Genomic DNA, 21,105 nt, shown 5'->3' with positions numbered 1-21,105 from the left:
TCATAGATGATGAATGCACTTAATGTAAGTCGCTTTGGATAAAAGCGTAATGTAATGTAATGCTCATCCTGGATTTCAACCGAGGTAGAAGGACCTGAGTGAACCAAGTCACAGCTGGAGGGCCTAATATTGTGAATAATCCTCTGTGTGTGTGTGTGTGTGTGTGTGTGTGCGTGTGTGCGTGTGCGTCTATAAGGTGTTTGAGTTCCTGATCCGTCTCCACTCAGCTGATTGGTCAGAGGAGGAGGAGGTTTTCCCCTTTATTCGTACACTCCTCCACTTTGACACGCGGGAGTTCCTCAATGTCCTCGCCATGGTGAGATGTTCATCACTGTATCTTGAATAGTATTTTACAGTAGATTATTAATCTGAGTCTGTTCTATTTTAATCCCATCTGTACCTTCTATTACTGCTACTATTACTCGACTAGTACTACTTCTTCTATTACTACTACTACTTCTACTAATACCACTTTTACTACTTCTTCTACTACTACCACAAATCATAAAATTGGTAGTAGTGGTAATAATAATAACAGTTACATCAGTGGATGCTGATGTTTATTCAATTTTGTTAAGTCACATGATTGTTTATTTACTGGTTTTCTTTTATTCAGCTTTAAATGAGGATGGTTTCAGCTCAGACTGGTGGCTCAGTGGCTCTACCATTGGTGGGCTCTGTGATTTGTGGCTCTACAGTGGCTACGTTTGTGATTCTGCATCCAGCTGTAGTTTTCATCCATCTATCTTTAGTAGTTTAAATGAAAAGTGGTGCACTCAGTCACTATGGCCATGGAAAGGTGAGATGTACTTCGACAGTCTTTCTTTTGTGGTTTCTCACTTCATTCTAGACATTTGAAGACTTTAAGAATGACAAGCAGGCCCTTGAGTACCAGCAGAGGATAGTGGACATCTTACTCCAGGTAAAATCACAAAACTTCTTTTCAGTATTTGGGACAAGTAAAGGAGAAAAAAAGTGAGACTTCCAGGACAAAGTCATAATATTATGAGAATAAAGTTGTAATATTATGAGAATAAAGTTGTAATATTACAAGAATAAAGTTGTTATTATTATCATTGGTTACGTATGATATTCAAATAGGTTTCAAAGTTTCTCAACCAATAATCAGATTGGTTCAAGATTTGAAATTCAGAGTATGGGTTCCACTTGCTGCTTTTTTTATCCTATTAGTATTGCTTTATTCTCATTAAATTACAACTTTATTCTTGTAGTATTATGTTTCTTTCTGGTACTATAATGACTATTATTACGACTCATCCTCATCCTGTTACGATTTAATTCTCTAAAACTCAGTATTTTTCTCGTCAATAAGACTCCATCGTATTTTTTACATTTGTTTGGCAAATGTGTCCCAACAAAGTGACGTGGTTGCCATATATCGCTGAAATATCCACAGATTATATGTTAATTACACAATATCCCCGTATTCATCAAACCCAACAACACACTGAGACAGCTGCATGTCAGAGCAGAGACAGAGACCTGCATACAAATGACTCATAGTTACTCAGTTGTGCTTTTTATATCATTAATTATCAACTATTATATTATTTGCCTGGATCATTAACATGTCCTTCTGGTTACCTAGGTGATGGTGGACAACCCAGACTTCACTCCCTCCCAGGTGGGCGGGCTCTTCACCTTTTTGGCTCGACAGTTGGCCAAGCCAGACAACACGCTTTTTGTGAACAGAAAGCTCTTTGATCAGGTAACCAATCAGATCTCCTAAATATGCTGAGGTTTTCATTAGAAATCTAAATATCGTGATAGTTGGAGTGAGAGCTGCCAGTCCTGGCACAGGGTCCTGTATGGTTACACAGGGTATGAACACTTGAATACTGAACACATGATAATGAGTTCAAACTGATGCATTGGCTGCTCTGTTTAGATTCCACTCTCCCAAATAGTTAATGCACCAGCTCCTAATCATTAGTGACCATGGGCACTTGTCACTCTCACTGCCAAGTGGAGTGTCCATGTGTGCAGGGGGGCCCTGCTTCTCAGTAAATATTCAGTTTGGTGAATAGATTTCAACAAATCAATGTGTATCTGATCTTATAATTTAATGTGGAAAATGCCCCAAATCAGCATTACAATAATTTTTTATTATTATTTTTTATTTTCACAAAATTTCTCATCTAAAAAAGGGTCAGTAGCAGCACAACTTTCATATCTCAGGAAAATAAGCTACTGGCCTGGTTCTTATTCAGTCCTGCATGAATCATATTAAAGAGCTGATTTTCACAGTGATACCAACCTACCTGCTGTTTCTGCAGTGGGTCGTTTATTCTGGATCACAACTACAAACTTAATTGTTTTGAGTTTATCTAAACATTTGCCCGCTTTACTGATGGTTTCACTACATTTTGCACAATGTGCTCATGATCAGTGTTTTAGGGGCTGATCCTGTGACCCTCATGATGTTGATGAAGTCTGAATGCTGTCACACTGATCCCAAGTGGAGGGGCTGCAGTTTTCAATCCATTTCAAACATGTCTTTGTGTCAGTGCTTAAAGCTTTGCCATCAGATTTATTGAGTGTTTTGCTGTTTTCTGGGGTCATTTGCTGATGTGAATTTGAGTCAGTTGAAGACCCTGACATAGTGTTATATAGTGTTATACATTTAGGGGTAAATCAAATAAATATTGCCTCCTAATGTAACTGTGCCTTCTCCAAAATACCTGCTATGTATCATGTCATTGGTTTGTGACATTCAGATATCTGATCGCTAACACACACCAATACATTTGAGAACATGTATATTTGTTTTTGTTTGGAATCCTAAGTGGGGCAACAACGATTGCAGGGTGTCTGTGCTCATTCAGTGACGTGATCCCAACTGTCACGATCTGTAAGAGTCAAGTTGATTGTGCTTAAAATGTGTTCTTTTTGGAACAGCTGTCTTGAGGGAACGTCTTCAGCACATATTGCTCTAATTCAGATTGACTTATTTAGCCTATTTTTTGTAAATCCAATGTAAATGGATCACAAATGTGTGTGTTAAAACCCCTATCATCTGACAATTCTTCAAAATTTGAGAGTCGAAAAAATTGCTCCAACTTAATAAATATCAGTTCACAGTAAAGCCAGCATTCCTGTTCAATGATTCTGACCTATCATTACGTTATCAGGTTGTGCCATTATATATCTAATAGGCCCGTCGCTATTCTATTGTCTCCACCCAGCGTACCTCTAACTCACTTAGCATCAACTTTTGATCTGTATCCTTTGCCTTTGTCTCATTAACCGTTTTTGAAACATCAGCCATGTTCATCTGCGTCTTTGCTCTTTATGTCTTTGCTAGGTTCTGGAGTTCCTGTGTTGCCCTGACGATGACTCCCGACACACAGAGAGGCAGCAGGTTGGTCACTTACATATTCTATACTCGAATGGGAATGTGGCTTCAGACTTTGAACCCCAATGTATGTACAAATACATGTATGAACGAGTGCTAGATGTTGTCGTCATGTCAGTTGTCTTTCTTGTGACTGGTCTGTAGGTGCTCCTGGAGCTGCTGCAGGTCGGAGGTGTGGTGCAGTTTAATGAAGAAAGGTTGTTGGCTTTGGCGGAGAAGGCCAAGTTGTAAGTAGCTTACCAAAGACTTGAACCAATGATATTTTTATAAACTTAAGCATCTTGTAAATCCATAATCTAACAGGCATTTTTTTAAGAAAGTCAGTGTTATGTGACTTTTAATGGGCTCACACCCATGGTCCAATTTATGCAAAGTGTTCACATATTCCCTGCGCCCCCTTAGTGGCTTCAGGTTTCATCTTAGATGATTCACAGTAACACTTCTACATGGATATACAAAATGATACACAAATTCTTAGTTTGAAATTGAAGTGGTTACAACACCTGCAGTTGATGACACTGAACCACACACTCATTCTGGATTTTGTTTGGTTTAATTCACTCTGGGTTTGTCACATACAGGATCACCTTCCATATCAAACAGTCATTTGATCCGTAGTTAATATAAACTATGAATTAGTGCTGCAGCAGTCATTTACTGAGACGCTGAATTTTATTTAAAGTGTCCAGTAGTTGCTCAGTCTCACTGTCATATAAGTTTACCTCAAATACCTGTGACACACCAGAGATAGCAATGGAAACCTATAGGATATAAGTTACTTTTGTAGCTTATAAAAGTTGCTATTGTAATTACACTTTGTCAACTTAGCTCCATTTTTGTCTCTCCCTGTCCTGCTCTCCAGCTACCAGATCTGTGAATTCCTTTACGAGAAGAAACATCTCTATGACAGGATCCTCGACTGCTACCTGAGAGACCCCCTGCGAAAGGTAACATACAGTTCAGATTCATCTAACTAACATGTGTGTGCTTGAACTGAGTGTGTACATTGGTATGGGTGATGGTTTGTGTGAGTATTTAATAAATGGGTTACCATTACGAGGGTTAGCAAAAAAGTGCTGGGGAAATCAACAGGAACAGGTTTTTTTTTTTTATTTCAGAGACTTGTGTAGTGTCTCTTCTAAATCTGTCTGTTTGCCTGCTTTTTATTGTTTGTGTGCTGGACGTTGTGTGCACAGCTTTTTTATAAATATTCTATAGAGAGTGCAGAGTGAAGTTAGAAAACTTGTTTATGTGTTGGTGTTGGCAGGGGGAGATCTTCAGCTACATCCACAATCTGCTGTCCATGCCTGGCTACAGCCCTGAAGAGAAACAAACAGTGAAGGAAAAAGTGCTGCAACACATCCAGGTCATCACACACACAGACACACACAGACATTCACAAATGGTTCTCCATCAGTCTGTGGTACTTGTCCTGGCAGGGTCACTGGATGGGATATGTTGTCGAGCATGTTAAGGAACCAGGAGGCATCTGGAACAGCTGCCTGAGCCTAGATACTACGAGGAGTGAATCTATCAAGAAGTGTTTTCTTTACCCTTTAAAATTACCAACATGCCTTTAAGAGTAGAACCTATATTCTTTACTTTAGGGAGACTTAAACATGGTCAGTGCAGATGTAGGAGATTGACACAGATATATATTAGTTATATAAAAAATCCTGTATAGATATATAACAGTCTTTAAGAGCTACTGCCGTGTTTAAAATCAGCTGTCAGTCTTTATCTTTTGTATTTAACATGTAATCTAGTATTTGATTCACACAGCTATGTAGCACAACACAGCCTCACAGTCTTGGCTGAAGGTTAATGTGGCTGTCTTCATGGTCACATGTTGAATGAACAAACTTATGTATCGGCCTCGGTTTGTTTTCTTTCAGTGCATTTTCAGTATTTTTGAATCAAGAATTTGTACAAATGCAGATGAAGGAGAACATTCTGTGACTAACAATATGTCTGAAAGAGATTAACGTACAAGGCCTCCAACATATGATCACAGGAGCTGGTGACACTTGACCCCAGCAAGTCAGCCGACGTAGTGGTGTTTCATTTCACTGAAGAGGTGCAGCTAATCATCTCTGAGCTTGAGGTAAGATCACATTCAATAAAAAAATATTTTATATAATGAACTTTCCAGCAAGTTATTACCCAAACTATTTAGAAATGTACTGTGTGGCTCTGCTCAGCTGTGATGCTACATGTGCTGCAGACAATTCAAGAAACATACTCTGCTGGACAAACTAAAAAATGTGATAAAGTCATTTCTAGATTTCCCGAAAAACATCTTTTCTGATTCATGTAAAAATCACCTCAGCTGACCAATATTTGGTCGAACTTAAAAGGATGAAAAGTAGTTCAGTACAGCCAGAAACAGTGCAACAGAAACGTTTTGCTTGTCAAAACCTGGTGCCTATCCACATTGCACCTCCAATGCCAACAGCTCATTTGGAGGTTTGGCTGTGTTAGGCCAGTAGGTTGTGACATGTGACATCACTGGAGCCTTTATACAACTTTGTTCACAAATGCCGTAAAACATAACCAGATTTTAATGTTCACAATCAGTACTGTTCATCTTGAAGATGGTGCAGTTTAGTAGCCTTTAGAATGACTCACAGTGGAGAAGCTATGTGATGTCAGTCATTGTGGATCAAACCTTTAAACACGTGCTGCTGCCCACTGAGACACAGACTCAGCAGTACAACATGAGGGAGTAAAGGAAGACAACCAGCAGCACTCAGAAACACCAGCTCACACTTGTCTTCCTCTCCACTGAACTGAGGGTTCTAACCCTCAGTTTTTACGGTGCACTGCTCCTTTCAATACATCAATCTGTCATGTGGAAAACTGCTGCTGTTTGTGTTCTGACTCTCAGTAGCTCATCTGTTATATAGTTAAAAAGGTCCAACACTTTGCAGGAAAGAGCAGAGGAGTTGCCACATTGCGTGCGTTCAACAAATGCTGATATTTTGTCCCGACTCCAGAGGTCAACCATTTGAGGTTGATCTCTGCACTAAAAGTAACAAGTTTTCGACCTACAATAAATGATAAAAATACTAGCATCATTTTTAATGTGTCAATATATGACTTGGTGAAATTACTCTAGCTTCTGTAACAGTAATTTTTGAATTTTTACAATACCATGATATAATTTTGTTTAAATTTTTCACCCTATTTCATCTCTTGAAAGATGATGAAGAAATGAACTACTGAATTGTGCTCTGGTATGTTGATAGTATTCTGTGGTGGAAATTTGGTCAACAAACGAGGTTCTGAGACAAGTTGTCTTTGTAAGTTTATTTGTAAAAGCTTTCTGCAGAAAGGATCACACAGGCAAGGTGGAGGTTGCAAGTGAGAGGAAATGTGAAGTGTCTCTGTGTGGGTTACCTCCTGACCCCAAAACACGCAAGGTGTGTGTGTGAATGTATTGTTCTGTGTCTGGAACATATCGTCTGTAAAGGTGTGACTTATAGGCTGCATAGTATATATAGTATAATGTATGGTTAGGGTGTTGTGTCAGTCAGCTGAGTTCTTGGAACAAAGGGGAAAACACAGTTAAACCAGAGTAGAGCAAAAGGTCACTATAGAATTCAGGTGATCTCAGGATCAACTTCTGCAAGACATGAAAAGACAATGGGCTCACATGCTGGACAGTGGGCGCACCATAAGGTTTATGTTGAGCTGTACCCTAGATGGAAATGTCTGCTGTAAGCATAAACTAAGAAGTTATTAAGTAAATTTCCATTCAGGATAGGACACTTTATTTAGACAGCACTTTCCAAAACACAGTTACAAATTGCTTAACATGGTTGAAACAGGATGAAAACATTTCAAGACTGAAGCAAATGAGATATGGGAATGTAATAAAACATTAGATTATTGCATTAAAACAATACCAATAAAATAATACAAAATTGGTACCATGATGGTTGAAAGGCTGTTTAAAAAGATGTCTTCAGAAGTGATATGAAAGATGTCAGAGAAAAGCCTCAGTTCCTCAGGCAGGGAGTTTAAAGGGAGTGTAGTCGCAGTGTCAGAAAATGACTTTGCAGGTGGAGTGGAGTATGCAAGTCAAACATTCTCTAAAAGAAATGAAAGAACTGTAGTTTTTATTTTTAAGTCTATGTGTAAGCTAGGTGAGGGAGAACAGTGCCTCCATCAGGTGGCGACAGGCCCTGCACTAACTGGTAACAACAGTCTCACGTCTGCAGTGAACAGCACAAATATGAACTATGATTGTCTGCAGCCTTTCAGTGGAAATTGAAGCTGATAGATGTTGCCCACTGTTTTTGGGTGTGCGTGCAGTCCCTCAGTCAACATCTGCAGACACACAACACTTACTCTCTGGAAGACAATCTGTACACCCATCACTGTAGGATTCTATTGTCACTATAAACCATAATGATTGGTACATTTCCTTAGTACTCACTCTCTGTCTCTGTCTCTAGGATGATGAGCTACTTTTCAAGTTCCTCAGCTGCCTCCTGGAGCCCCGGTACAGTTTGAATGGCTTCTGAATGTACATCTCTCCTCCCTGTTTCTCTTCTTTTCTTTCTGGCCTCTCACTGCTCATCTGCTCTGTCACTCAGGGAAGGGCATCATTCAGGGACCGACCTGCCTCTGGAACGTGACCTCCATGAGCGTCTGCTGGAACTACTGTGCCGCTTTGCACCCCAGCAGCTCCTGAGCTTCCTCCAGACCTCCCAGCACTACAGACTGGAGGAGGCCATACAAGTACTGTGTGCTAGACTTTGTTTCAAATATTTGTATTGTCAAGCATGTATAAGACCGAGGACAGATGAGACCGGATGGATGTATAGATCACATCGGAACTTCTTTCTTTTTCCAGAACAGGAACATAAGTTTCTTACTCTATTTTAGCTTTAAGATAGAAAGTTAAACAGACATATTCTTACATTTGGACAACAGGCCACATTGTTTATAATTAGCAGTTGTAATGAAGAAAATAGAGAGATTATCTAGTGAGATTACCTGTTCATTTTTTTTACCCCCACCTGTTTATTGTTGTAGTACTCCCTTTGGCCACAAGAGGCTGAAGTCAAGTGCAATCTATTAAGAATTAAAAATCCTTAGGTTTTCCTCCTGCTGACTGAAATATATTTTAATCTGCTTTTGCCAGATAGGTTTCAGAAAGGTGAGGTTATATAAAAGTGGAAAAGGAACAGGGAAATGTCCTGAAATTAAAGAAAAACTTTAGAGGTACATTTCAAAAGATCTTACAAAGAATTTAAAGTAATATTGTGATGTTAATAGGTCACATACAGAAGGGTGCACTAAACCTACCAGATACATTACTTATGAGATATTATAGGAATATTATAGATCAGCCAGTGACCTTTTAAGCTTCAATTCTCTTTTCTTCTGTTTGATACGTGTTTTGTTTATTGGGGTCCGAGTGCTGACAAACATGGAAGACCTAGACAGCTATACTGTAGCTGGATGCATCCTCAGCAGTGGACTGTAGCTGCTTTCACTGTGCTGCCTGTGTCGACAGCTGCATCCAGACGTGTTCAGTGTTTAGCCACATTTGTGATATTGACCAATTTACAATCATGGTAGTTACATGTATAAAACAGATATATATATAAAATAAATAAAATTGAATTGCTTTTCAAATAAATACAAACCTGTTGCATAAGACGTGTGACAGATGATTGAGAAACTGGCTGAAATGTTTACTATGTGGACGGGTGCTAGAGGCATGCTACAAACATGAGTTACAAACAGTGGTCACTAAACAAGCAATTTATACCATCATGCATTGAACTTGCATTGAATTAAAAGAATAATAGCAAACGTAATGTTCTAATGTTTGTCAAGACAAACATTAGAACCTGATTCGATACCACTCTTCTTTTAGGAAGTAAACATGAAGGGTGTATGACACTAATGAAAATGTACCTGCACTGTATTATATTGAATGATATAATGAGTGCATGAAATGAATTTCATTATCTGCCATAGTAAAGTGTGATACAGCACCACCTACTGACAACAATGAGTGTGACAGCTCTCTCTCTCTGTGTCTCTCTCTGTAGATAACAGAGATGCACCACCACAGTGAAGCCACAGCCTATCTGCTGGAGAGGAAGGGCGACTTTCATGGAGCCTTTTCTGTCTTGTTAGAGGTAGCTTCAGAACACAGGGAGTACTGAGTCATTAATGAATCAACGGATTATTCAGCATACCCATGACTGTACAGGAAAGTGCAGATTGACATGTCTGTTATATTGATAACCACACACACCAGTGTGCATATGTGCACCACTTCCATCATTGTAAATAATTATAGATTCATATGACCAGTACTTATAGCACAAACTGTCCTTGAATTAAGTGAGTGAATGTTATGTATCCATGATTGTCCCCATGCCTGCAGACACTGAAGGAGAAACTGTGTCTCCTCACTGCGGAGAGTGACGCAGAAGCAGAAGACAGACGACATGATGAAGACGAGATAAATGATGATTCAACACTGACCAGAGTAAAGGATTCACTGAATGACATCATCGCCTTGTGTCATCGAAGCTCACACAACCTCTACCAGCAACAAAGAGAGGTTGTGTGTGTGTGTGTGTGTGTGTGTGTGTGTGTGTGTGTGTGTGTGTGTGTGTGTGTGTGTGTGTGTGTGTGTGTGTGTGTGTGTGTGTGTGTGTGTGTGTGTGTGTGTGTGTGTGCACATACATGTCTGTCTGTGGTTAGGACAGATTTAGGCAGGTCCTCATAACTTCAGAAGGATTTTTAAGGATTAAGACTCTTTTAGGGTTTAGGATTAGGATTAGGTCGAGGGTGGGTTAGGCTGTGGGTGCATGTTGGACCAATCTCTGCTCATTCTTTGCATTTTTGTCTCTCAGGCTCTGTGGTTTCCACTTCTGGAGACCATGATGGCTTCTCAGAAACTAGTGAAGGGGTCCAATCCCAAACACACCTCTGAAGGTAAGAACATGCACTCGTGCACACACACATGCACATGCAACCTTAAAGGGTTGTTCACCCAAAAATTAAAATTCACTCATTATCTACTCACCACTATGCCGATGGAGGGTTGGGGAAAGAGTTTGAGTCCACAAAACACTTAGGAGTCTCAGGAGTAAACAGTGTTAGAGCAGAATCTCAAATACAACCGAAGTAAATGGTGACCACTTCTTCAACGCATAAAAACAACAGGAAAAAAACCATAAAATGCCTCCATACTGGTCCTGTGGAGTCATCCAAGTGTCCTGAAGCCCTGACATTCAAATTCGACTCGAAACGGTGTCATTTACACCAAGTTTTGAACCTAAAAGTCCTCTGATATCCTCCTCTGGAGCCACGTTCACTCGTGGATCACAGCGGACATTTACACCAAACACATGATACAACTGACACCGTTTTGAGTTGAATTTGAATGTCAGGGCTTCCAGACACTTGGATGACCCCACAGGAGCCGTATGGAGGCATGTTATGGTTTTATTTCTGTTGTTTTTGTACATTTGCACAATCTGTCCCGTTACTTCAATTGTATCGGATTCGGCTGCAACGCTGTTTACCCCTGAAACTCCAAAGGTGTTTTGTGGACTCAAACACTTCACCCACTCCTCCATCGGCAGAGTGGTGAGTAGATAATGAGAGAATTTTCATTTTTTGGTGAACTCTAATCTAACATGTCATTATGGGGACTTAGTCTTTGTCCCATAAGGTGACTCTGTAAACTGATTTGGACCCCACAACATGGGTAAACCTGGACCAAACACACACATGCACCTTTTCTTTTGCTATGAAAATGAATGAGTGTGTTTTAGGTCTATGCAACTTCCTGCTGGATAACAAAGAAAAACAGTACACCTTCTTATTTAGTTTTCTGTGTTGTGATTTGATGTCAATGTGATTTATAATGATGTACTGTTGGAAATAATTATTCTTCATATTGCCTTTATATATTATGTGTTCAACACCTTAAACTGAATGAGTAGCCTCTATTTTGTTTGGAACTTGAGATCATTAATATAATTCTGCTTGTTTGTATCTCAGTGTTGAAGGAGCTGACGATGAAGGTTCTCAACTCTATGAGCAGCTTCATTCCTTTGCCTGCCATCATCCAACGAATACTGCAGGTGTGTGTGTGTGTGTGTGTGTGTGTGTGTGTGTGTGTGTGTGTGTGTGTGTGTGTGTGTGTGTGTGTGTGTGTGTGTGTGTGTGTGTGTGTGTGTGTGTGTGTGTGTGTGTGTGTGTGTGTGTGTGTAGGTTTCATTTATCTTCCCCCCTTTAAGTGACTCGTCTAACTGACTGTGGATCTGCTTCACAAAGAACTGCAGCTTCTGTATGTTTACATCCCTTCAGCTGGTTACAGTGATCTCCAGGAAAATCAACTTGTGAAACCCCCCCCTGCAGCGTAACACACAGCTCTGTGTGTTGTTGCATTGTGGTCCAGTCAGTGTGCCACCTAAGCAGGCTTAAACACACTAGCTCTGTGTTGTGCTTTGTGGGTGTGTAATGTGTGATATAATCATTGTTAATTGTGTTAATGCTGTGTATTGTTTACCCATGACACTTTCTGCATGTGTGTGTCTGTTAGGACCCGGTTTATGGGAAAGGAAAGCTTGCAGAGATCCAAGGCCTTATTCTGGGTATGCTGGACACCTTTAACTATGAACAGGTAAAGCACAAAGTGTGTGTGTGTGTGTGTGTGTGTGTGTGTGTGTGTGTGTGTGTGTGTGTGTGTGTGTGTGTGTGTGTGTGTGTGTGTGTGTGTGTGTGTGTGTGTGTGTGTGTGTGTGTGTGTGTGTATTAATGTCATCTTAGATAAAAGTCTTAGCTTTAGAGATGAACCAGTTTAATACTGATATTGGATTTCAGTCTATTACTGACCTAAAGAGCTGGATTGTGTATCTGTGACAATACCGTCCATGTATTCAATTTAATTCAGTTTTTCTATTTTTTATGTTTCTGATCACATGCTGCTTCATGTGAAACAGTTGTGTCGCCACTTCTTATTTTGATGAATAAATGTCTTTTAGAGCCTGTTTTGTTCCACCAGTACACCGACTGAGCCATTAGGTCTGTGTTAGCTTGTAGCTCATGAATCCTCTGCAGATCTATGCCACCGGTTTGATGCTGCTCATAATGGGCCTCATTTACCAACCGTTCTTAAGAAGAAATCTCTTCTTAAGAACCAACTTACTCAGTTTTTATAAAGATTCTGACATTGACCAATGTTTTCTTATCTGGGATTTGTTCTTATGTAAGAACAGAATCTACGCACACTGAAGAGCACTCTCAAGGACACTTGACTACTGACATGATTGTGTTTTTTATTTTTAATTGTGCAGTTGTATAATAGGATTTATATTACCAAAATATCTTATAATTTTTATGTTTAAACAAAAAAGACAAGTTTCAGTGTATATTTTATTTAAAACACATGAACATGTTGAAGAGGAGAATATTCCTTCTCAGAAACAGTCACCCATCTTTGGTATTTAAGATGCCAACCACCAGTTGATGTTAACAGATGTTACTGACCACCAGTGGATATTTGGGACATATCTTCAGTTGTGTACCATAGTACCATCAGGTGTTTTGGCCTTTTAATTGCAATAACATTACAAGCCAAACCTGAGGGTACGCTGAGGCTAAATGTAAATTGGACTGGCTAATGGCTTGTATGGCAGTGCTATGAAAGCCATGTGGCCCTGCTCAGTAGGTCAGACATCATTACCTCTGTGCCTTTCTAAGCTGAACACCTACTGTCACATTTGTTTGAGGAACATAATATCAATCAATAGCCCATATTCACAAATCACAATTTGTCTCATAGGGCTTTAACAGGGTGTGACATCCTCTGCCCTTAACCCTCAACAAGAGTAAGGAAAAACTACTAAAAAAAAACAGGGTTAACAAGGTAAAAAGAAGGTAGAAACCTGAGAGAGAGCCACATGTGAGGGATCCCTCTCCCAGGACGGACAGAAGTGCAATAGATGTCAAGTGTAAAGGAGAACATCATCAAGATAAGGGTATTTACAGCATTGATAAGAATAAACAGTTTGTAGCATAATGGAAGGTAAATGAATTGATGGATTATTCTCAGTAATGGTCGAGTATCTGAGGAGACATATTATATATCAAGCAGTCTTGTTGTAATCATAGTCCATGGTCAGCAGCCACCACGATCATGATCCACCATCACGATCGGATGCCACTATAGTCCACAGTCATTGTCCACTGCCGCCATTAGGATCCACCATCAACTACCACCTCAAAGACTCTTTATATATGTAAAGACATATTACATATTATAGTGATCATACACTACACTTCTTATTACTAATGCCTATGGACTAATATTTAACTTTTTTATGACCTAATATGTGAATATATATAATTCAGATGTAATAAAAAGTACAAATTGGCCTTTTATTATGCTGTGTTTTCTTTTTTTAGACTTTACTTGAAACAACCACTAGTCTGTTGAACCATGACCTCCACTGGTCCCTGGCACACCTCCGTGCTGCTGTCACAAGGGGACTCCACCCACGCCAGGACTACTGTAACATCTGCCTCCAGCAGTACAAGAGAAGGCAGGATTCAGCTGAAGAGATCATTGTGTTCAGGTAACAGACACTGGACGTGTTCCTGGACAAATAGCTTGTGTTTTTGGGTGGTATAACTACCAGTACTGCTGAGTGACAGTAAATAATGCTGGATTGCCCAGGCTAACATGTCTGTACTGTGAACAAAGCAGTGCACTGCTGCTGATGTTCTGTGTGGTGGAGCATGGAGTAACTGCTAGATGGCAGCACACGCAGTCTTTTCATTATGGAAGTAAAGCACAACTCAGGTGTTTCTTATAATTTAAACATGATGAAGTGAATACCCAGGGTCTAATACACTTGCTAGCTGAAATTACACCGACATTCTGTATTAGATCACACCTGACCTGAATACTGAGCACTGATTTGCTGAGCAGATTCATTGGGTTGTATTCAAGAACAGCACTGATGTTTGACATTTTCAATTGTAAATCAGGGACTTATAACAGCTTTATTTAAGGTGATGTCGTCCATCTGCCCTAATCAGTTTTTGCATCTTCACCCTTCATAGTAAAGCAAAAGAGCTTGAAATAAAATAAAATGTATAATATTCTTGATAATTATGAACCTTATATTAGAAAACACTTTCACTTAGTGCATGTGCTTTTTGTATTTTTTTTTTTCTGAAACTAGAATAGCCCTCAGTAGAGTGCATACATCTACTAAGGCCCAGCTGTCCTTTAAAATAAATATATAAAAGGAAGTGGTCTGATAACCCAAATAATTTATTTGGCATAAAAGAAAGGGGAAAAAAATAAATCTGCCTTTTTTTCCACTTCTGCACTAATATGTAATGTGTACTTCCCAAACCCATCCCTCCACCCAGTTTTGGCCCACCACTGTTGGTTTGTTTAATCCTGCTAACATACAACCAACAAACAAACAAAGCAACAACAGACATGGGTGAAAACCTAACCTCTTTGGTGTGGTTTTTAAACATTAAAGGTTCAGTGTGTAGAATTTAGTGACATCTAGTGGTGAAGTTTCATGTTGCAGCTGAATACCCCTCACGTCATCCTCCCCTTCCGAACATGAAAGAGAACCTGTGGTAACCTTCAGTTGTCATAGAAACTCAAAAGGTGTTTAGTTTGTCCAGTCTGGGCTACAACAAGAAACATGGCGGCCTCCATAGAGAGGACCCCCCCCGATGTAAATATAAAGCATTTGAATATAAAAGGCCCATTCTAGGGTAATGAAAACAACAATTTGTATAATTTAGATGAAAACATCACTAGGATTATTTTATATTATTGTATGTCAATAGATCCATTTCACCTAAATCTTACACACTGGACCTTTTAAGGTTTAGCAGTTTCTGATAATCTGTCTAGTGTCATGTTGTCAGGAATTATTCAGATTAAATTCAGCCTTTCCAGAAAGGGCAAAGTAAACGTCACATCCAGCTTTCGACCATGAGCATTTGTGCTGCTAACTTTTTTTTTTACTGGTTTGCTGTTTAAATGTTATAATGATTTTGTTGTTAGGATATGTTGAATGTTTCTTGCATGAAAATATAGGAACATTTCCCCAAAAAGTAAAGTTTAACTGTATTGCTGGGCTTTTATTAGCTGAATTGCAAATGCAGTGTAAATATACTGGTTTAGACCAAAAAGCTGGAAATGTAATCATAAAAACCAGGTGCAGCAGCCTCTCGCAAAAAGTCAATAAAAAATGTATCAATCGACCTTGGATTCAAACAGTGTCGAAATATGGCATCCCAGCAAAGTCAGATTACAGTTTAAGAAGTGTTGCCTGGATATGGGGCTGCTCCCAAATACATGTTGTGAAAAAGCATTGACAGGTGAAACTGTGTGTGTCTTGTCAGCTGTGGCCACCTGTACCACTTCCAGTGCCTGCAGCAGAAGGACTGTGGGTGGCGCCTTGCTTCAGAGCGGCAGCAGCGCTGGAGCTGCTACAAGTGTTCCTCCAGCCAAGGAGGGAAGGGAGGGTCTTCCACTGAACCAAACAGAAGCCGCAGCACGTCCCTGGCACAGGTGTGTGTATGTGTTTGTACATTCAAAGAAAGATCTGCATTGACAGAGGAATAGGAATACATAATATAAAAGTTATGATATGTGAATAAATAAACATAAAGGATAAGTCTTATTCACAATCCCATGAAAATAACCAACCAACAGTACTTTTTGATCGTTTCTCTCTATCCTGTCCTGCTCCCTCTAAAAATGTTTCGTTTTTTTCATCTTTTAAAATGGCACTTGCAGGCATAAGTGTTATTTTTGCATCTATTTGGTCCAAACAAATGTGTGGGTGAGGTGGGAGCAGTGAAATGTTGCTCCTCATTTTGCCATTAAACTGTATTTGTGTTAAAACCTGCTCTTGCACACACACACACACACACACACACACACACACACACACACACACACACACACACACACACACACACACACACACACACACACACACACACACACACACACACACACACACAGTGACCAAACTCTGCTCTCTCTCTGTCAGACTCGTGTTACATCAGTGCATCATGATGCAGGAGCAGAAGCTCACAGAAAGAAGGTAAAGATTTATCTGAGCTGCTGTCCAGCCTGCTCTGGCTCTCAGTGGATAGTTTCATTTTCTCAACTATTCTATTGAAAAGTTAGGAGAAGTTACTGCCATCTTTTGTTGTGGTCCTATAAAATGTCTTTACAAGTTGTAATAGTGGAAAAGCAGAAATATCCTTTAAGATTGATTGGATTTGGAAAGATGTAACGTGTCAGCTGCTGTACAAAATGTTTAATAGCAGCATTGTGTTGAGGTTATAGTGCAACATGGGTCTTTCTGAGGACTATTATGTGCATAGTGTTATGACATTTTCGGAGACACGTTCTCCTCTCCTCTCTCTGGGGCGTAGTGCAGCTATCTGTCGTGTTTGGGGAAGTGCGAGAGCTTGGCGAAGGTCAAAGGCTTCACTCCATAGACACCACAGATATGAGACTGCGTAAGCAGGCGATACTGTCTCCAGAACTAGAAAATACATTTGATTGTTTAGGAACTAGCAGACCCATAGATTAAATGATCTGTAGGGGGTTTAAAGTGTGACTGCAGGAAAGCAGACTTCAGAATATGAGAGGACATCATGCACAGTTGTTGTATTGATGGATTCAGATTTTCTCCTTGCCAAGCTTCAATAAATATTTCAGCATAAGATATCAAAGGCTCCTGAACACTTTCGTCACTTATGAGTTGACCATTTACCAGCAGATTTTCCACAACACATAGTATTCACTGCAGTGCTGCAGAATTGTGTTTTTGGATTTTGCCCACCCCCACAAAATATCCCAATTTGATGCTGTTTATATCACAGCTGCTCTCAAACTGCATTTATTTCCCTTATTGCACAAATGTAACAAGTGACAGTTTAATATTTATACTTTGCTTGTTTCTTGTGGTCCAGGTGTTTGTTGAGGCATCATTGGACCTTCAGCAGGAACAGTCCTGGGATCAGCTACGCTCTTTATACCGAGGACCATCCAGGGTACGGACACTGCATATACAAATTCAAAAATGTCACTTTGACTGGAGCAGCAGCTCCTGACATCAGCTTTGAGATAACGCTGTCACATATCAGATTTTCACTGAGAGATTATTGGGTCTTAAATAGTTTACAGTAATAATATTCATATTAATTACATCAGATCTATAGAAAGTTTGAATAATGACACTATTAGTCAATTTCATCTTTAACTTCATCTTATTATTATTATTATTTAGTAGTAGTAGTAGTAGTAGTAGTAGTAGTAGTAGTATTTGTAGCTTTAAATTATTACTAATGTAAACATTTTAATCATTTGCCATAATCAACATTTGAGAACGACATCACGGATGCAAACATGCATACAGGTCTTGTGACAGAAGGGATCATAGACTGGCCTGTGGATTTTCTTGGTTGTAAATAAAAATCACAACCTAAATAAACTTAAAGGATTTGGAAGGTGCTGGATTATTTCTACATTATTTACATATGGTTATTAATAACATCTCAATAATTAATTTATTAAGAATTACAAGCATTGTCAATTCTGGTATATCACAATACCCTTACTTTGAAGTTTAAGTGGAAGGTCAGTTTGCCCCAAGCTGTTAAGTCACACCAGAAAATAGCTTGGTAACACTGTGGTACTATAGTTAGTCTTATTATGAATAAATATTAGTCATCATACAAAATACAGCTGGAAAGTTTCCTGCACTTCCTCTCTGTTCATTTGTGAAATGAGGCAGAAGTGAATCTCAGAACACGACACTTACTACAGGAGAATCTTCGTTGATGAATAACTGACTGTGATTATCCTGCAAGACTGAATTCGAATTTTTTTATTAGGATTTACTTTGGCCATTTTTATCTTAAATAGATAAAAGAAATTTAGAGAAATTGATTCATGAAACCGCAAAACTAATTTATTTTTAGTTCAGTTTTATTGTCACATCCTAATATTTCGACAGCATCTCATATTTATCTTATGTTGCTGTACAGCTACAGTGTATAATTATTTATGTGTGTCTCTCTCTCTCTCTGTCTCTCTCTCTCTCTCTCTCTCTGTCTCTCTCTCTCTCTCTCTCTCTCTCTCTCTCTCTCTCTCTCTGTCTCTCTGTCTCTCTGTCTTTCTGTCTCTCTGTCTCTCTCTCTCTGTCTCTGTCTCTCTCTCTCTCTCTCTCTCTCTCTCTCTCTCTCTCTCTCTCTCTCTCTCCCCGCCAGTTGTCCATCCTTTCAGAACTCTCCCACTGCCACAGCGAGAAGGCGGGGCCTCTGATCCCGGCCCAACCAGGAGCAGAGCATTTCCAACTGAAACTCTCTCCTCCACCTCTGTTGGAGGAGTAGCATCGTTACTGATCAACATTTCCATCATTTGAACAGTTTCAAGTAGAAATTGAAACTTGAAGGAGACTTTCTTGATATTTTCATTGTGGATTGTAAATTTCTTTTTTATTGTGACAAATTTGATATTGTACAACTGTTATGTAACTATATCAAAAAGTTTATTTCAAACAAACTGAATCCATGTATCAGAATGCCTTTTCCACCAAAGGGAACCGAGTGCTAGTGCTGGTTCAACTTAGAAACCTTTAAAGAACCAGTTTGCTTTTCCATGGGTTAGAGCCGCCTTAGGGCCACATCATTGCATCACCATATACGTCACTGTCTACATCTCTATGCCTCAACTGTATAAATGAACCCACAAACTGGCACTTATTATATGTTATATTAAATGATATATATCCATTCATTAATTCATTTAGTCCAACCTTACTCCAGTTGCTCTCTTCTTTCTCTGTCTCTCTCTGACACAGACACACACACTGACACTGACTCCCCTCACGTGTTCATGCTACACGTTGATTTGTAACTACCGCCGCATTATCATTATCAATACTTTTCTTCAATGAATCTTTCTACAGACCTTTCATTCATCCTTTTATCCCCCTGCCTCGTGCACTGACACATAGACACACACACACACACACACACACACACACACACACACATGCCTTGTTTTCAGACACATCTGTAAACTCAAGACTGGGTAAAAACAACAGAATTTGGTCTTGACCAACACACTTTTTTTGCACAGAGAGCAGTGAGGTGTGATCGAATCACAAGTGGACACAATAATCCTGCTAACGTAGGCTATTCTTTCCTCTAGACCAGCACTGTGTTGGTGTTAGCCTGGAACCAGTTTGTGTGGCCAAGAGCCAGTTCTTTGGCCACTGAAACACAAAGAACAGTTTCCACTGGCTCCCAATTGGCCCTAGAACTGCCATGGTGGAAAAGGGGCATAATAGTGCTTTCACTTTTAACTTAAGATTCAATTATTCACTCGAAGGTGGTGGGAAAGTTTATATTCAAATTCTAATGAATCTGTTTTCATTGCACTAAATTGTATTTACATGACCTTTTATCAACACACCAACTTTTTCATTTCTATAAATTTAGAAAAGTAAAGTGTTTATTTGATTCATGATTTTGTCTTTTATCTCATGAAAACAGTGCAGGGACATATTAACAAGATTAAAAACTTGACTTTTGTTGGAGGAGGATCTTAAATACTATTGAGTCGCTGATTACTGAGTGTGGCTTTAATTCCACCTACTGTTGATCCCGGAACAACCATCTTGTTTAATTTGCATTTTGTTGGTAATGAATGTCAAAAGGTGGCTGTTAGCACAGCTGCAAACTGGCGGCATTAACTGTGGGGAGGGAAGTGATGCAAGCATCTTCCAGCTTGTGTGAGAGATCTGCCATAATGTTTGAATGTACTTTGTTTTAGTAGAATCACACCTCCGGCTGTGTGCCACCACACAATGCAGTATGTTAGAGACACAATACGGGTAGTGGGGAGGTCACAATGACTTACAGTATGTATTTCATTCTTTAAACTGAAGGTAACGTGTGACCTTAGGAGAGCAAGGCAGATTCTTTTCAGTTCAGCCTCTTTTTGCAGGATTTATTTCAAAATCTGATCTAGATCTTTATTGCATAAGTTCTATGTAAAGGGTAATGCAATTTAATGAAGTTTGAATAATTAAAATAACCTAAAAGTGATTTGATTAAATTAAGTTAAACTAAAATATTAACTAAAATCAATATTTAAACTAAAATATATGCATAGATTAAACACACAAGTTGTATGTATACGTTTAACTTTATTTAATCAAATCCCTCTCAAGGTATTATATGTATTTACAGATAATAGAAAACTCTTAGTTAAATGTGAACCTTAACATTGAACTTATGTAATAAAGTTACATGGAAATTGAATATGTAAATAAAATAAAAATATGCAGAGAAGTATATTTATGTCAGGAAGAAAACACCACCACTGTTGCTAAATCATCCAAAATGGACACAGTAGATAAACCTGTGAAACACTTTACCTGACACACTCAAAGACAGTCAGGACACTATGAGCCGTGAACAGCACAGAAAGGTCATCGTGGTGATATGCACACAGCAGAGGTTGGAGGTGTATTTAGGAGTGAGCCTTTCTCTCTTCTTCATATCGTATGTGATGGATGGTACAGATGAGACGTTTTCAGGTCCTCACTCAAATTACAATGATCTAATTTGCATAACCTCATATTAGGGTGGAATATACCTACATTGAGAATATA

The 21,105-nt window shown here is 39.2% G+C and overlaps 1 protein-coding gene across 2 annotated transcripts in view; it reads left to right on the top strand.

Moving 5' to 3' along the window:
• The window catches only part of vps8 (VPS8 subunit of CORVET complex), a 50,486-nt gene extending 30,486 nt beyond the window's left edge, over positions 1-20,000 (top strand). For both annotated transcript variants that reach the window (XM_034609437.1, XM_034609436.1), the window contains 20 exons: positions 197-316; positions 851-922; positions 1,610-1,729; positions 3,326-3,382; positions 3,521-3,603; positions 4,239-4,323; positions 4,644-4,742; positions 5,391-5,480; positions 7,837-7,883; positions 7,978-8,122; positions 9,448-9,537; positions 9,789-9,968; positions 10,264-10,345; positions 11,420-11,502; positions 11,964-12,044; positions 13,829-13,998; positions 15,803-15,971; positions 16,459-16,512; positions 17,393-17,473; positions 18,692-20,000. In XM_034609437.1, the coding sequence (XP_034465328.1) occupies positions 197-316; positions 851-922; positions 1,610-1,729; positions 3,326-3,382; positions 3,521-3,603; positions 4,239-4,323; positions 4,644-4,742; positions 5,391-5,480; positions 7,837-7,883; positions 7,978-8,122; positions 9,448-9,537; positions 9,789-9,968; positions 10,264-10,345; positions 11,420-11,502; positions 11,964-12,044; positions 13,829-13,998; positions 15,803-15,971; positions 16,459-16,512; positions 17,393-17,473; positions 18,692-18,814 (2,031 nt within the window). In that variant the 3' untranslated portion in view covers positions 18,815-20,000. The remainder of the gene's footprint in view (positions 1-196; positions 317-850; positions 923-1,609; positions 1,730-3,325; positions 3,383-3,520; positions 3,604-4,238; positions 4,324-4,643; positions 4,743-5,390; positions 5,481-7,836; positions 7,884-7,977; positions 8,123-9,447; positions 9,538-9,788; positions 9,969-10,263; positions 10,346-11,419; positions 11,503-11,963; positions 12,045-13,828; positions 13,999-15,802; positions 15,972-16,458; positions 16,513-17,392; positions 17,474-18,691) is intronic.
• The last annotated feature ends 1,105 nt before the right edge of the window (positions 20,001-21,105 follow it).

The sequence above is a fragment of the Hippoglossus hippoglossus genome, chromosome 15 (assembly GCF_009819705.1).
Source record: "Hippoglossus hippoglossus isolate fHipHip1 chromosome 15, fHipHip1.pri, whole genome shotgun sequence".
Classification (NCBI taxonomy): Eukaryota; Metazoa; Chordata; class Actinopteri; order Pleuronectiformes; family Pleuronectidae; genus Hippoglossus; species Hippoglossus hippoglossus.
Note: the sequence above shows the minus strand (reverse complement) of the source record. Positions and strands in the feature narration are given on the sequence as shown.